The sequence below is a fragment of the Drosophila tropicalis genome, unplaced genomic scaffold (genome assembly GCF_018151085.1).
Source record: "Drosophila tropicalis isolate 14030-0801.00 unplaced genomic scaffold, ASM1815108v1 contig_867, whole genome shotgun sequence".
Classification (NCBI taxonomy): Eukaryota; Metazoa; Arthropoda; class Insecta; order Diptera; family Drosophilidae; genus Drosophila; species Drosophila tropicalis.
In genome coordinates this window covers 493,896-510,825 of record NW_027173362.1, presented here as the reverse complement: position 1 = coordinate 510,825, position 16,930 = coordinate 493,896, and the positions used below count along the sequence as shown (strand labels likewise).

General features: G+C 39.3%; 1 protein-coding gene across 1 annotated transcript in view; it reads right to left on the bottom strand.

The window, feature by feature from the left end:
* Positions 1-2,148: 2,148 nt before the first annotated feature.
* Positions 2,149-16,930, bottom strand: part of Ca-alpha1T (Ca[2+]-channel protein alpha[[1]] subunit T) — a 94,660-nt gene continuing 79,878 nt past the window's right edge. The window contains 10 exon segments of the mRNA XM_068298824.1: positions 2,149-7,060; positions 7,063-8,598; positions 9,768-9,917; positions 10,200-10,392; positions 10,754-12,183; positions 12,355-12,516; positions 12,624-12,836; positions 13,017-13,103; positions 13,105-13,200; positions 15,199-15,354. Coding sequence (XP_068154925.1) covers positions 5,789-7,060; positions 7,063-8,598; positions 9,768-9,917; positions 10,200-10,392; positions 10,754-12,183; positions 12,355-12,516; positions 12,624-12,836; positions 13,017-13,103; positions 13,105-13,200; positions 15,199-15,354 — 5,295 coding nt within the window. The 3' untranslated portion in view covers positions 2,149-5,788.

The following is a 16,930-nucleotide window of genomic DNA, read 5'->3' as shown; positions in this document are numbered from 1 at the left end:
ACCACAATATAATCAAAATTTCTGCATTTCTGGCCAAAGAAGCAAAAGCAGAAGGAGATGCAGGTGGTAAAGAAGAAGAGCAAAATTATAAAGAAGAAGAAAAAGAAGCTGAAACGGGTTTTGCTTTGTTCGGTGTTTTTCGGTCTTTTTGGTGTTTTTTTCTTCGTATTTTTGGCAAAGTGCATCCAGAAGTTGTAAGCATTGTAAGCCTACTCATGATGATGAACACAAACTACATACATATATAAAGTGATGGGATAAAGCGTCATAAACGGTAAGAGAAAGAGAGACTTGAAGTAGAGGCAGAGAAAAGGGGGTAAGCGGGAGAGAGAATGAATGCATGAATGAGAATATGCAAATGAAATGATCGAAAAATGCCTAAAACTGGGTGAAGGGAGCAAAAAGTTGGAAGATGATGATGGTCTTTAAACCTGTCGCTGTCAGAGACTCTGAGGTCGAACCCTCATATTTAAATGAGAAAAGTGAAAGTGTCAAGAAATAAAGTAAAAAAAAAAAAAAAACTTAGTTCACAGTGAATAAATAATAACAACACCAACCACATTAACAAAGAGCTACTAAAAGGCCATGACAAAAGTTGTGTGATCATTAACGACATACATACACGTGAGTCTATAAATTTATGATATCCATTCGCGGAAATCCATACATAACAAAATTGCAGAGAGCCAAAATGGGCAGAGAGTGCTAACGACTATGGTAAGAGGATGGCTTAGTCCTTTGAATCATTTTTGCCTAGGCACAAGAATTCAGACTAATTAATAAACAACGATTGAATCATAGTCTTGCCCTCGATAATAACTTTCTCGATTCGCTCATGAAATGCACGTAATAATAATCCTCGAATATGTTGGTTTCAGAGGGGCGGAGAAGGGAATGGGAATGGGGGTAGCATGACTTGCCACTATTTGCAGAGATATTCAACGTTTTTTCGACCGTTGCCGTTGCATCATCGTTGATTTTTTTCCTTTTTTTTTATTTTTTTTGATTTTGATTTGACACTTTGACCATGAACGCATTTCTTGGCATAGGAAAACCGTTGAAATTGAAATTGAATCAAACACACAATACGCAAAATAAAACAAAAAAAAAAAAATATGTATGGAGAAAAAACAAAGAAAATATGCCGTTTGTTAGTCGTAACGTCTTTCGTTTTTGTTGTCTTTTTTGTTTTTTTTTGTTATTTTATAATTACTTCATTTGCAATCTTTCATGTGGCAATAGAAGAAACTTGGCCGTTAATTAAAAACGCAAACGCACAGAGGCAAATGAGTCCAAAAGATTGCGTGAGAGTTGAGACAGTCACAGAGAGAGTTGAGACAGAGAAAGAGAGAGAGCGACAGCATGAAGAGAGTGAGAAAGAGCGGCGCCAAAATATTTTCATTTCACTTTTATGGCCGCGCGAAGTTCACAGCTAAAAGACAACAAAATAAAAAAAAAAAAAAAAAAAAATCGGCCCAAGCACTCGTTATGCAATGAAGAGAAAATTTTACAATAAGACAAAGGGCAAAAATACAATAACCAAAAATTACACAAAACTATGAGACAGATGGAGAAAAAGATTTTAAGAAATTTGCAAATCTATAATACTTCCGGTCTTAATTAACTGCAATCTCATCTTCCGTTTTCTTAAATTCAAATTTGAAATGAAAGAGTTCATACTAAATGAATTTCGACAACATTTATATTTTTAAAATCTGACAAATCATCTAAGAAACAATACAAAATTCTCTAAATTTTCAAAAAATGTAACGTAAAGTCCTAAGGGTGAGAGTAATAGTCCTAAGGGTGAGAGTAACATTAGCCCAGTATTCTCACCCCCTATTTCTTAAGTGCGGCTTACCAGAGAGCGCCAAATTTAAAACTTATTAGGCTACATCGAAATTATAAGGCAACCAAATATACTAAAATATAAAAAAGGTTTATTAGGGTTCCGATCAAAGCGTTTTGGCAAGTTTTACAAGAGAGAGTTAGTGTTGACTAAGATAAATAATAAATAGAACGACGTAAGCTTAAGCGCAGCGAAATTTTATTTTAAATCCAAAGTTTCAAGAGCACCAGGTCCATAGATAATCTCTGATTTGAACGATTTGCCCCAAATAGCCAGCACCATTAATAATACTTGTAATGTTATATCAACTGCTTGGTTTTTATTGTTTGTATATATGTTTTATAGCGATTTCTTTGCAATAGTTTCTCTCTATTATTTATTTACTTGAAATTATACGCAAAGGTACGCAACGAAATGTTAACAACTTGATTTTTGTTTTTTTTCCCTCTTTCTTCCATATTTTTGGTTTCTCGTTTGTTTTGTTTTTTTTTTTTATTATTATTTGTTGGCTATTGTTTATAGAGACTTCATCTGATGTTTTTTTGTTTCGTTTTGTTTTTGCTTGTTGCGCAATTGAACCATTTTTGGTTTGGTTTTAATTGTTAATACTTTGTTAGTTTCAGTTTTTGGTTTTCTAAAAGCAATTATTCTCTCATTTCTTATTTGAATTTTCTATAATTTTTCATTAAGTTTAGATTTAATTAGTTGTTTTTGTTTTCTTTGTTTTTCTTACTGTTTTTCTGTTGTTCTTTGCAAACGTTTTGTCTAATTGTTACATTTTTTTCCTTAAGTTTTTTTGTTTTTTTTTTTAAGTTGTTATTACCTAATTATTAATCAACAAGAAAAAAACGATCTTTTTATAGTTAAAAAAAAATTGTTTTTCTTTTTTCAACAAAAACAAATTAAAATTTTCAAGCAGGGCTACCTTAAAAAATTACAAAAACCAAATTGCATTCAAAACTACTAGCGCATTAACCTAAAAAACCTTTTGGTTTTTTTTTTTTTTTGTAATTATTCAGTAGTTTTACTATTATTGTTATTAATTAATTATGTTGTTATGTAAAGTGTGAATGTTTGTATGTTTATGTGAGATGATGTACCTTCATATATTAGGTAATTTTTCCTCAATTTTAAGAACAAACAATCTCTGTACCCAAGCAAAGGCAGTAGCAGGTCGAAAAGGAGCGCGCGATATTAAAATAACGGCAATTGTCGGGATAATGTAATATTATTCTGAAATTAATGTTATTAAAGTATACCTAGAGAAATCTAAAACGTGACGATTAACATATTGAGTAAAGTTTTGATCATTTATCCTATCGATAGTCGATAACTATCGAATTGGTAAATCGAAACAGAAGCTAAGAAATTGACTTTATATATTAAATAAGTTAAATTTTTGAGTTTAGATGATAATAATTTTATTGTTAAAGAGTGATGTACGGATATTCATATGTAAATGTATTTAGTTTTTAATTTTGTCCACTGCCTTTGCAAAACATTCTTGGTAACATACATAGTTGTTTGTGTGTATGTGTGTGTGTAACAAAGAAAGATATATTGAGAAAGAGACTTTGAGAAAGAGAGAGACAGAGATATCGAGCAATAGATAAAGTCAGGGGGATTGTATAGTGAGTTCTCTGTTCTAGTATAGTTATCGTATAATTTGTTCGTTTCATATATGTATGTATGTATATAGAGAAAGGCACAGATGAAATTATTATATAATTTTTGTTTTTTTTTTCTTTGTTAATTTCTTCTTTTAAAGTTTATCTAAACTGGGGGTTTAGGGAGAGAATTGGTTTTCTTGTAATAGTGTCTACAAAGAGTGTAAAAATTGTTATTCTTGTTTTTAGTTTTCTTTTATATCGTTTCGTTTTAGTTCAAATGTTTGGAAAATTGACAGTGTTTTGTGTTATTGTGCCTAGTAAAAAAAAAATCTGTCATTTCTATGGTAATTCGTTGATAGTTTCATATATACATTTTATACATACATATATATGGATATAAATATATATGTATATATGTTTATGTATGTCTATGTTTGTAATAATGGATGCCTGTATGTATATAAGTATACTACTAAATGTTTTATAATTAAATTTCTACTATTCTTTATAAATGCTACACTTTAAAATTGTTGCTTGTTGTTGCCGCTTTAGGAAATTATTTCTACAGGGTTTCCTTTTGATCGGTTTTTTATCGAATTTTACTTATCGATATTTCTACAAAGTTTAGTTCAGTTAACGTCGATTCATAAATTTGTTGTTGCTGTTGTATCTAGCCCGTTAGCCCGTCTTTTTACATATAAAAAATAGAATATATCATTAGTAATTTTCGTCTTCTTCTTTTTAGTTTGTATGAGCTTTTGCTTATCGTTTTTTGTTTTTTTTTTAAAGATGATTTTATTTTGGCACTGCATAAATTGTGACTGAGAGAGAGAGGAGAACTTAAGACAAGGATCCGTGGAGTTCGAGAGACAGATAGCAAAACATTAGCTTGTGCTTTTGTTTGAAAGATTGTCGAAAAGACTTAATTATTCACTTTAATGTTGTTGTTGTTGTATGTTGTTAGTACCTCTAAGTAAATTCGTTTTTCATGAAGTTTCGGCAACATATTTTATGTATGTATGTATGAATGAAAAGTGGCAACAAACGCAAACAATTGTTTCTTATAATTGGATCAGAACCAACTTAAAAACTATAACTTTTCTCTATTGCTTTTTGTTTTTAAAGTTTATGTTCATAGTAGTTACTTCTTTCGGTTGTTTTGTTGTTAACTAAACTACATAAAATACAAGTACAATACATTCTATATACATATATATGCAAATATGTATGTACATACATACATGCATGTTTAATTATACATATGTTTGTATGTATGTATGTATACCTATGTCAATCGTTTCTTTGCATCATATATTTTTGTGTATTTTTTTTTGTTTGCTTTGGTTTTTAAGAGCTAATCACAGAGTTGATGATTTTTCTTCACAAATTTCCATCATGTATGCATGTAATTTCTCATACTCCTAAAGTAGTTATGTATGTGTGTATGTATGTATGTTGGGTGTTTTGATGTACAATGTATGTAAGTAGAACAATATAGTATGTATGTATGTATGTATATAGCTTATATCATCATATAACGCTTGGTAGAAACGGAAAACAATCTAAACAACTTGTTTTTAACTTCTTCATTTTAGTTAGTTTGCTTTATGTTTTTTTTTTTTGTTTGTTTTGTTTTTGCTTCTAAATTTTGTCGTTTGTTAAACTTATGAAAACCGTAAATTGCACTAAAAACTGATTTTTCCTTTGGTTTTTTGTTGTATTCTTTTCTTACTAAATTTTCGTTAGAGAACTTTCAATATATTTATATATATTTATACATATGTATGTGTATGTATATACATATTTCGTATGTATATGTATGCTTAGGTATAATACCAACCACTCTACATAGTTAATGTGACGATTTTTTTCGCCATTGAATTTGGAAACAACAAAATGGTACAGTAAAATCTCGAAGTATTGGAAAGTTAATTTAAAGCTAGTTCATTGTTTCCAAATATAATGTTTCTCTAGACAAAAGACCATAAAATAGGAGAACCAAAAATATAGTGTTTGATTCACTTTTTCTTTCTGGGTTTTTTAGATTTTACTGTACTGTAATAGCAAATTCTTTTTTTTGCCGTTTTTATTTTCCTCTTGTTTTTTAACTATTCAAATCCAATTGATTTCCTATCACATTGTAGTTGTAATAGTTTATGGCTATCGATAATGTTATCGTTATTCGTTAATGCTATTGCCTATCGATTAATTGGTAGTTATACATAGTTACATTTAAATTTCAGTGTTAGAAAATTCCCTAAGGTTTGCAGAGACAGTGACAGACAGCAAGACAGGATATCATAAAGGTGGAGTTTAATGTATTAGATCATTAGTCCATTGACGATTGCGGAGATTTTACAAGCAGTAACTCGTTGTAGTCATTGTCTCTGTCCTCGTTCTCGATGTCATTGCCCCCGGCGCCGCTGCTATCGCCGCCTTGTTGCTGATCCCGTTGATCCATGCGACGCCGCTCGCTAATGATGCGCAAAATATCGGCCGAATCGGATTTGGTTAGGCCTGGGGATATCTCCGCTGCCTGAGCACTTGAATCTTCCAGATTAGTGGCCGATCCGACTCCTCCTCCTCCGCCACCGCTGCTGCTACTGCTGCCGCCGCCGCTGCCTGCTCCAGCACCGCCTCCACTGAGACTTAGTGTGGGCAGAAGTAGAGAACTCTCATCCATATCCGCATCCTCGTCTAGGGCTTGTTGCTTAAACAGCTGTTTGGTGCTGCCACTACGACTCCTGGGCGGCATTGAGCGTGGCACAGAGAGCAAGAGGCTGCTCCGACCGCATCCTTGATCCACAGACTGTGACCAGCCAAAGGGTCGACGTGGTGGCGGTTGATTGCTTATCGGTGTGGTGGGTGTAAGTATGGGCATGCCAATCGGCAACGCCATGGGTATGGGCATGGGCGTGGGCGTAGGTGTGGGTGTGGGTGAAGCTGGTATGCTAGTGCTGCTGCCACTGACCACAGCAAGAGATTCATCTGGTTCACTATGTCGCGTCACATCCGCACTGCGTATGCTTCGTATGTCTGCTTCCGACTCGAGGCTCTCGAAGATCGTGCCCCGTCTGCAGTCGAGGGCGTCCCCGCCCCAGGGCAGCGAGTCGCAGCTGGTGCGCTTGGCCTCCAGATTGCGTCGTCGAATGGCCTGCTCGTCCAGCGAGCGTTCTTTGGACAGCACGCCGCGCTTACGGAAGCCGGCAGCGGCCGAGGCGCGTCGCCCGCGGCGTCCCAACGGCGGCAGTTGCAGACTCGCTGACTCAGCAGCTATTGAGGCTGCGCCTGCCGTCGTCGAAAGGCCACCGAAGGGCGAGCCCAGCACCTGAGGCGACAGCGTGCCGCCCATTTCGGCCAGACTAAGGCCGAGGCCATTGCTTAATGGTGGCTGATTGAAGTACTGTACGGTTTGGCGGCGAGCTCCCGCTCCCGTTGCCGCACCCGTCTGGCCTTGGTTCGGTCCCGGACTGCCTGTGTTTGTGTTACCGCTGGTGCTATTGATGCTGCCCGCTAGGGTCAGTGGGGGGAATTTCTTATCTAGCGAAGGTGTGCTGTAGATGAAATTCTTTGGCAGCGATTTAACCTTGGCCAGGGGGGCGCGGGGGGAGCTGGCGCCTTCGCTTGCGCCTCCGCCAGCTGCTGGCACAGCTTCTGCTCCTGAGCGAATTCCTGTTCGCGCACCAGCTCGCGCTCGAGCTCCACCTCCATATCGAGCTCGTCCTCCATTTGCTTGTGGCTCTCCTCGAGATGTTTCATCAAAACAGCCACGACGACGTTCACTAAAACGAATTGCGCCATTAGCACGAATATCACAAAGAATATGGGAGCAATGACCGAGCTGACGCAGCAATTGCGTACGCAATCAGCCGCGTCATCGCAGTTATCCCTCAGCGTGTCCTTCATGATGCCGTTCCAATTATCGCCAGTCGCTACGCGAAACAATGTGAGGAAAGCCATGCCAAAGTTGGCGAAGTGCGCGTGCTCGCCCAAGCCCTGGCAGGGTATTTCATCGGAGCACTCGAGTCGGCCGAACAGTTCCACGCCCAATGCCGCAAATATGAAGAATAGCAGGAAGAACAATAATCCGAGATTGCCCACTTGGGGTAAGGCCTGCATAACGGTATCGAGCAGGGCACGTATACCCTTGGCCATTTTGAGGAGTTTCAGAACACGGGCGATGCGCAGAACCCGCATCACACGTATGATGGTGGGATTGATGGGTATGAATTTCGTTTCCAATTCCTCCAGTACAATGCCCACAATGGAGAGCAAGACAATGCCGACATCCAGTTGATTCCAGCGATCTTTTAAGTACAGCTTCCATCCCAATGCGACTAGTTTCATGTTCGCCTCAAGTATGAACACCGCTGTGAAGAAATAATTGAAGATCTTCAGCGCATATTTCAATGGATTAGGCATTCTGTAATATTCCATGGCCATGGTCACCACATTCAGACCGATGACAGCTGCTATTGCTAGATCAAAGTATTTTGATGTTACAACATTGTGAACGAACATGCGAGTCGGCGAGTAATTCGTGTAATACGGCGGCTCGTGCATGCGCCTGCGTTTCTTCTCCATCTGTAGGGCTCGTTTGGCAGCTCGGCGGATCTTCTCCTCCTTCTCCTGCTCCTCGCGACACCGATGAAAATTTTCCACAACGACACCGACAAACATGTTGAGCACGAAGAAGCCCACCAGCAGAATGAAAGCAATAAAGTATAGGAGGCGCCACTCGTTGTAGTTCACAATCGGCTGTTGATCGACCCCGACCGCATCCAGTCCAGTGTACATGATGTTCACCCAGCCATCACGCGAACTGAGCACGAACAGAGACATCAATGCCTTGCCGAGATCGTCGAAATTGTATTTCCGATTCGTCCACACATTTCCCGGTATGCTGCGACACTCGGCCGCTGTGCGCACATTCTTGATGTTCTCGCCCTCGCAATAGAAGAAGGTCCCCTTGAATAGCTGAACGCCCAGGATGCCGAAAATAATGAAGAAGGTGCAGCAAATCAGCACAATGTTGCCAATGGGACGCAGGGACGATAAGAGCGTTTGCACGACTAGTTTCAGACCCGGGGCGCGGTTGATCACTCGCAGTGGCCGCAGGGAACGAAGTAGTCGAAACACCTGTATGCATGGAAACATGGAAAAGAAGAGAAGAACAAAACCAACGAGAATATAACAACTGGCGAGTAACGAGTGGCAAAAAGTTTTCTTCTTTTGTTTTTTCTTTTGTAAAATACGTTTCTTGATTATGGAAATATTGAAACGAAACGAATCGAAATGGAATGCGATCTTAAAGCAAAGCCAGTATATGAAGGACAAATATTAATTGTTTGAATTAATGAAATGGAAAAACGGAATGCTGGCAAATGAATATGACGGTGCGAAATACTGTGTACTACAATAATGCATATGATTGTGAGGATTATGACATACTTTGTTACATAAGGAACAATTTTCTCAAAACACTCAACACGAGAATTGGGATCTTTAATTTCAATATTTATAATGTGTTTTGAGAAAATTAGCCTCCATTTTGAACGAAATGAGGATATGAATTGAAAATCATAATCTATAACATTGATATAATAGGTTCTCAAGTGCTTACGGGGATTTCAAAAGATATGTATAGAACAATATTAAAGCGGATCAACAATTTAGGAAATTTTTTATATATCTTTGTTTTTTGGGGTGGATTTTATTTAAGGGATTACAATGGTGAAGGACTACACACATATAGAGCTGATAATAGTGTTTTTGGTTTAATTATTAGTTTTTTTTTTTTTTTTTGGTGTGGGATCGTATGCAACTCAATAATAGCAGCGAGAATTTACCTGCAATATTATTTATACCCGATTTACACACAATTTGAAGTTTTTAGATTACAAAAAAATATACATATAGGAAGAGTGTTTTTGAGTTGATTTTAAAATCAATATTATTGTTTGGTGAGGAAAAAAAGGTTGTATTTAAGTGAAAAAAAAGAACAGAGAGTTAGCCAATAAATAGTTAAAACGCCAGCGAGTAACGAGCAAGCTAGCGAGTGTGGGCGAAGTAGCGAGAGATTTTTTTTGGGTTTTCTGTTTCTTTGATCCGCGTGCACTTGCGCAGCAGCCAAAATGGACGCGGTGCCGATCGATTGTCTTTAATAGCGTTTTTGGTATATTTTTGATTATTGTGGGCGTGGTCGTGGTCCTGTTTGCCTGTTTGTCCTGGCTGATGTGGTTGTTGCTTGTTCTTTGATGGATGTTGGATGCCCCACAAAAATGTCCCTCTCCCTCCCACGCACTTACCCTTAAAATCCCAAATATCCTTGGACTCGATTCGCTAATCAATGACATTAACAAATCAATTATCGAAATGGTAACCAAAGATCCGTCCATTATATTCCAACCGGATGTAAAATATGCATCCGTACCATAAAACATGCCCGTGGCAACTACCTGTAAAGAAAAACCATTGTTTGTGTGGGTGTGTGTGTGTTTTTGTTTTGTTTTTTGTTGGTTTTTTGTTGGTTTGTTTTGGTGAAAATACAACAAAACTCAGATTCAATTAGTGGACTGGAAATAGAAATTGGCAATACAGTAAAAGCAAATAAGTGTAACTATAGAGGACCTACACGGACCATTTGGCATTCGTCCTAGCGCTCGTCCTTCAGTGTCTCACTTACTCACTCTCACACACCCAATCACACTCACATTCACAATCAGTCACCCCCAACTCACCTTAATGAACATTTCTACAGTGAAGACAACGGTGAACACGTAATTGGCTGTTGACAGGAACAATCTTTCGGTGCTGCTTGGAGGGATATTTGGTCTTTCCATGGCCAATGTAATGCAATTGAGTGCAATGAAAAGCAGTACAACATTGTCGAACCATTTCTGATTCACGAACCATGTGCAGATTTGCCGGAACCTATTAAAATTTACATAGATATAGAAATATGTACACATATACAAAGCAATGGCGGTCAGAGAGACAGGGAGAGACAGAGAAAGAGAGAGGGGAGAAAGCACACAGAGTAAGAGATACTTGTAATTGCATTTCCGGCGGAAGAAGAGTATGGGAAAAGACACGGTTTTGCGGCAAAAAAAAAGAATAAATTTCTCAAATGTAGCGTCTTATGATTCGCAACCAGTTCAAGATTTTTACTTATGCAGGGTAGAAGAAAGGAATGCTGTCTCGGATCTTCGTTACATCCCATCTCTCTCTCTCTCTCTCTCTCTCTCTCTCTCTCTTTCGCTCTATTGTTTTCCATCTCCTCATTAGGACATACCTGTTCTCCTCCGGAAAAATGTACATGGAGTATGACTCTCGCTCGGCGGTAAAATGTTTGGGCGTTAGACGATTGATAAGTATCTTCAATTTGGACACATGCTCCCCACTGGATGGAACCATGGAATATTGTGGATGCAACTGACCACTGGACATCATCATTGACATTTGATGTGTGTCCTGTTGCTGTTGGCACTGTTGCTGTTGCTGTTGCATCAGTTCTTGCTGATGCAATTGCTGCAATTGTTGCAATTCCTTTTCCTCTAGTCGCTTCTTGAGATTATAATGGCTAATCGAGTTTTTGCGCTTATCCCTTGCCTCCATGTATTGCTGCAACATGTTGTCCGGATCATTGAGATTGCCATAGGACTTATTCCATTTGTCCAGATCTAGTTTGGAGTTGGTATACGATAGGGACTTCCGATTGGCCTCCAAATTATGAAGATTGAGGTGCGACGTTTTGCTGAATGCCAACTCGATGGAGCTCATGCGTCGTTGGCCAGCTCCGGCTCGCAATTTGGGTGGCTGATTTAGATTCTGGTACACCTGCGAGTTGAATATGCAGGCCGATGCCCGTCGACTGCCCACTGGACCACTGCCAATGCTCAAGGTGTTGGACAGGCGACGTATGGAGTTCTGTGGACTTAGTCGATTGGTGTCTTTGGAGCCATGGGCCATGGGCCCTTGGGGAAGGGGGCTGGCGAGAGGACCGCCTGAGCCCCTCATCAGGCAACTGCTGTCGGTGCCGTTGTTTAGCTGCTGCTGCTGCTGTTGTTCCTCCTCCTCATCGGGAACACTGATGCCTCCACCCATATTGCTATCCTCCTGAAGCCGTTGCGGCCGTTTCTTAGAGCTACTGCGTCGAAAGCGTTGCTTGAAACTGCCACTGTTTGTGGTGGGTGGTGCGGCAATTGGCGGCAATCGTTCGCTGGAGGAACTGCCACTGGTGGATGCGCCTCCAGCACCACCCGCACAGGAGCTGGCACTAACCGAACCCGTGAGAGAAACCGTCAATGGCGACAGATCACTGAGACTATGACTGTGACCCTGATGATGACTGTCCACCGCCGGCTGCAGTGTGGCTGCCGTCGAGGATATGGTGGGCACATAAATGGGTGTGCCTGCTGCCACAGTGGTGTTGGAATTCTTCGATATATCATCGATAATCACGCTGTGCATGCTGCTTGCCAAGGTGCTAGGCAATTGGGCAATGCCGCTACTCGCCGACGATGCCAATGCCGATCCACCCACAGATCCGGGATGTCCTTGCAGTTGGCTGGCATTGAGAATATTCAACGGCTTGTGGGCCAACACTGGTGAGGGAGGTATCAGATCGATGGCTGGCACTGGCAGGCCCTCGTCCAGTGTCCTTTGCCCGCCACTGAAAATGTTTGGCGGCTTCAGCAGAGACGGGGACGGTGAGCAGGGCGGCTGTTTGGATAGATATACAAAGCGATATTTTTTGGATCAGAAATTGAAGAATTCGGGCACCAAAATCAAAGGTCTACCCTTGCCCGATCTGAGGGGATGAGCGCATTCCATTCCATGGCAAATGAATTTGCTTTTTTATGTTTTGTGTGTTTTGTTTTTGCTTGTACTCACCTCAACATCGCCCCATTGTCGAAAACTCATGCTCGGATCTAGTGTGGTGCTCGGCGAGTCCTGTGGCGTGGCTGCCGTTGTTGTGATGATGGGCGGTTCGCGTACCAACCGGATTTTGGAGAGGCGCGAAGCATCGCCCCGCCTATCCTTGATGGAGTATGTCTGTGTGCGAGTAGGAAGCGTGGAGGCAGCAGGTGCAAAAATGTGTGACTTGCTGGTGGAGGATGGTGGGGGAAGGGGAAGTGTTGTGGCTTTTCGTTTTCGCTTACCTTTTTGAGACCGCCCCGTGGCTTGGCATCCTCCATGCCATGGTGTAACATTAGCTTGCTGCCGGCAACCTCATCGGCCAGACCAGAGGCGGCACCGATTCCGCCCTGCGACGATGGCAGCTCATTGATCTGATAGTCTTGGGTCGGCTGCAACAGCCGCTGACGATGCATATTGCTCTTGGCCTCGATGATCAGTTCGGCCGAGTCCTGCAGCTACATGGAGGACATGCTACAGATTACGGACCTTACAACTCACACCCACGCCCTGCATGCGGCGTTCGGCTCACATAAATGTATGCACATATAATTGATGTATACAAATGCCAGATAAACCCAACCCGAGCATGCCATTCGTGTTAGCCATATCTACCTGTCCTTTTAGGGACCACTTACCTTGCGCACATCCTCGGCACTGCGCCAGCGATTGCGTACCTCATAGTAACTATCGTTAGTCGTCGATGAATCCGCCTCGCTACGCGATTTCATCGTACATACCGTCGCTATAATTTTCGGCCAATGTTTCTTCGCGAAGTTTTTTAACCAATTCACGTTGTTCACGCTCGCGACGTTCATTTCGCTGAGGGAATCAAAATTTCAAAATTAGACTTTCGAGTCAACCTTTGATGAACGTTGCTGGGACAAATTAAGGATCAAGGATGGGAATAACTTATCAACATTCAAATGGAAACGAATTTCAATACTTTCACTGACACTTGATTTTCATTCTGACACAAAAAACTCTCGTTAGGTTTTATTACTATTTCGGTTAGGTTTAGATTGCCTTTGTCATTAGGAAGATGAGCAGATGCTTCAATCCTAAACTTTTCCCACTTGTGTGATGAGGATCTATTTAGATCGACGCAGTTGGTCCAGCGAGGTCCTTCTAATTCGACTCAGAGTCGGGTCTAACCATCCCACATAAAGTCGAAAATTTCAGTATATTCAACCTAGAGCCCCTAAATAGAAATCGATGATCGCTTTCGCCAAACATGCGACCCTGTCATTCTGATAAAGCTTCAAAGTCAGGTGACTAGACAGCTGATGCCTGCGACAAAATTGGCGGGAGATTTTTATGAGCGCTTGGCAAATTCACAAAAAAGAAAAATGAGATATTGTAAAAAATAGATTTTGGAGACCAAGGTATGTAGAATGGATAAAGCAAAACAATTTGGTGTTCAAATTTACTATATTTTGTATATGTGTACTGTTTTGTGTTGTCCAAAAAGATAGAAAACCAAACATAAGTGTTCAGTGTTGCTGCGATATGTAATGTATGTGAAAATAAAGTAGAGAGTGTGTATAAAAAGTTAGTATTAATCTTGTTTGCGGCTTTTTGCGGCTCTGACGGTATTTTGAACTTGTAGATCACATTGAGTTCTGTCTGTATGGATCGACAGCGGCCGGAACTCTGCCGTTCTTGCAAACTGGATATTTGGCCAATTAACGGAAATAAATAATAATAATATACATATATGTATATAAAATTATATTACTATCACTAATACACTTATACTTTCCTTTGTGATCACGTATACGCACTGTTGCCTTATATGGGCTATTGGGGTAGGCGTGGTCATATGAACTTTAAATTTTGTTTCAATATTTAGAGTGCTATTCTTATCAAATATGCAAAGTTTTAGCTCGATATCTGCGCTATTCGACTTTATGCCACTTATTTGGCAATTCCGCCCAGTGGGCATCCGTTGGGTAGGAGAGTTTTCGCCATTTTTGTGTAAGGCTTAATTGGCAATCTGAAAACTAAGGAAGGGTCCGTGAAAAGGCGCCTGGGTGCGACTTATTAAAGATGACGAATTCCTACCCAACATTTATTAAAATTTCTTATACCTTACGAATCCTTTTCTAATACTTTTTCCGATTAAAATAGTAATAAATTTGTTTACTTTCTGACCATATAAGACTCCTTTGTCGGCTAAAAGTAGTCACGGTCATCTTTTATTCATTTTCGACTGAGATTCAGATTTTGACTATGTGGAAGAATCTTGGCATCCTCTTTTAATGATCACTAATCATTTTTTAATCAACAAGAAGGCTTAAAGCTGATTTCTGGTAAACAAAATCTTCCAAAAGCTGGAAGAACTCCGCCCAATATTGTCTTTATTCTGACATTATCGGAAGATGTGGCTACTATAAGTATTGTAGTTCAGGATTGAATATCCAAATGGAAAAAGAATATTGCATCGACCGAAGATTTCTGTATGATATATTCTTGATATCAGATTGCAGATCGATATTCTGCTTAGCTCAAAAGATAGAGTTTGAGGTGAAAAGGAATTTAATTCAAGAATTCTCAAAGTAATCCAAGTCGACCCACAGAGTTCCCTAGAAGACTCTAAGCGTATCGAAGGATCGAGGGAATGCTTGTCAACTTCTGTTCCGATACTGATCATTAGAATGGGTGTGTTCAGTGTCATTTTGAAATATAGTTTCCATTTATATGTATTTTAGTTTAGAAAAACAAACAAAAATGGGGAAAAAATGGTAGATATTTGAAAATAAAGGTCGTAAGGTTGGGCGGGGGGCGGGTTTATTTTTCTTGTTGTTGGCAAAACTCTACCTCTGAACTGAATCCCTCAACCAAAATGGCCACCAATAAATTAAATAGCACATAATTGCCGAATGTCATTAGGGCCACAAAATACAATGCGGCCCAATGACTTGTCTTTTCCATGCCGTTGAACAAGACGACGTTCCAATCCTCTTGTGTGAGTATCTAGAAAATTGTTGTTGTTTTGGAGTTGTTGTTGTTGTTTTTCGTGGTGGTGGTGGTGGTGGTGGTTGTGGTGATGATGATTGGTTGTTGTTGGAGTTGGTTATATATTATTATTATTGTTGTTGTTGTTGTTGTTGTTGTCGTTGGTTGTTGCAATTGGGCGAGCAGCAAAACGTGGTGGTGCATTATGTTCATATATATATATATATGTATATATATATATATATCGGTATAAATGTATATATATATATAGAGAATTGTAAAAAGCGGGGAAAAAAAGAACACAAATACCATAAACATATGTGTGTGATAATATTGTATAGATATATAGATATATATATGTAGGTATATATATTTTGTACAAGAGAAAATGTAAGTACGAAAACGAAATTCGAATTAAATAAAATTTAAGAAAAAAGGGAGCATTGTTTTGATTTTAAGAAAAAAGCGGCAAACGTTAATGTGTTAATTTATTAATCATTAATCACTCGTTTTTTTCTCATACTATGGGTGAGGTAGACAGAGAAAGAGACAGACAGAGAGAGAGGTAGAGAGAGAGGCAGAGATACAGAGAGAGAGAGAGAGAGGCGTAGTTAAGTAGTATGTTTTATAACTTTAATTTCTTCTTCTCTTTGTTCGATTAGTTCGTCTCGTTTCGTTTTTTTTTTTTTTTTTTTACATTCAACGAAAGCGCACAGATAGATAATTACAAATTCGGGTTAAGCATTTAAGGTGTTAGAATTGAAAAATCCTAAAATTAAACAATCAAACAATGGCAAATTGCAATCAGGCAACAATTTTTGGCTTAAGTCAACAGAAGGAAGGAAAACAGTTAGACGAAACAAAAAAATCATATTGGAAGCTGCTAACTTGGTCGCACCGAAGTTCCCCAAATACCCTTGCAGTTTTTTGTGTTTAGTGACTTTTCTTCGCTTGCAACAGCAAGGACCTCCTTTGGGTCCCCAAACCGATTGCACCTTGATCGGACCAGATTGAATTGACTATACGATATCTTGCTACTGCAAGGGTATACATATATATTCGTATGTACATTGTGAGTGTGGCAAAACTAAAAAACGGTTTAGATTTGAAATTTGCCAAGGCGCAGCCCGTCTAAGGATATATTTCTGAAACAATAATTCGTGGTGTGGCTAAACAAAACAAAAAAAAATACTTCAAAACAATCAAACAAACAATATTCAAAAAACACAACTCAAATTCGAAAATCATAAGTGAAACATAAGAACTTGGAAAATTTAGCAGTAAGCAGCTGGCTCTTTGGCTAAGACAAAGAGCAAAATAGGCAAAAAAAGCGCACAAAATTCTTGCAAGGAAATTTTAATTTAAAAAATGTTTTTCATATATGTTGTATGTATATATATATATATAATTTTCTTTCTTTTTGTACGTGCCAATCAATTGAGTTTTTTTTATATTTTGCTATGGATTTGTAAGAGAAAGGATATCTAAAATATGTTTTCTTATGTACTCAATTGTAGTGTGTGTGTGTGTGTGTGACTATACATTTTTGGGAAAGTGACAGTGGTTGGAAGGGTGGGGGAAGGTGTTGGTTGAT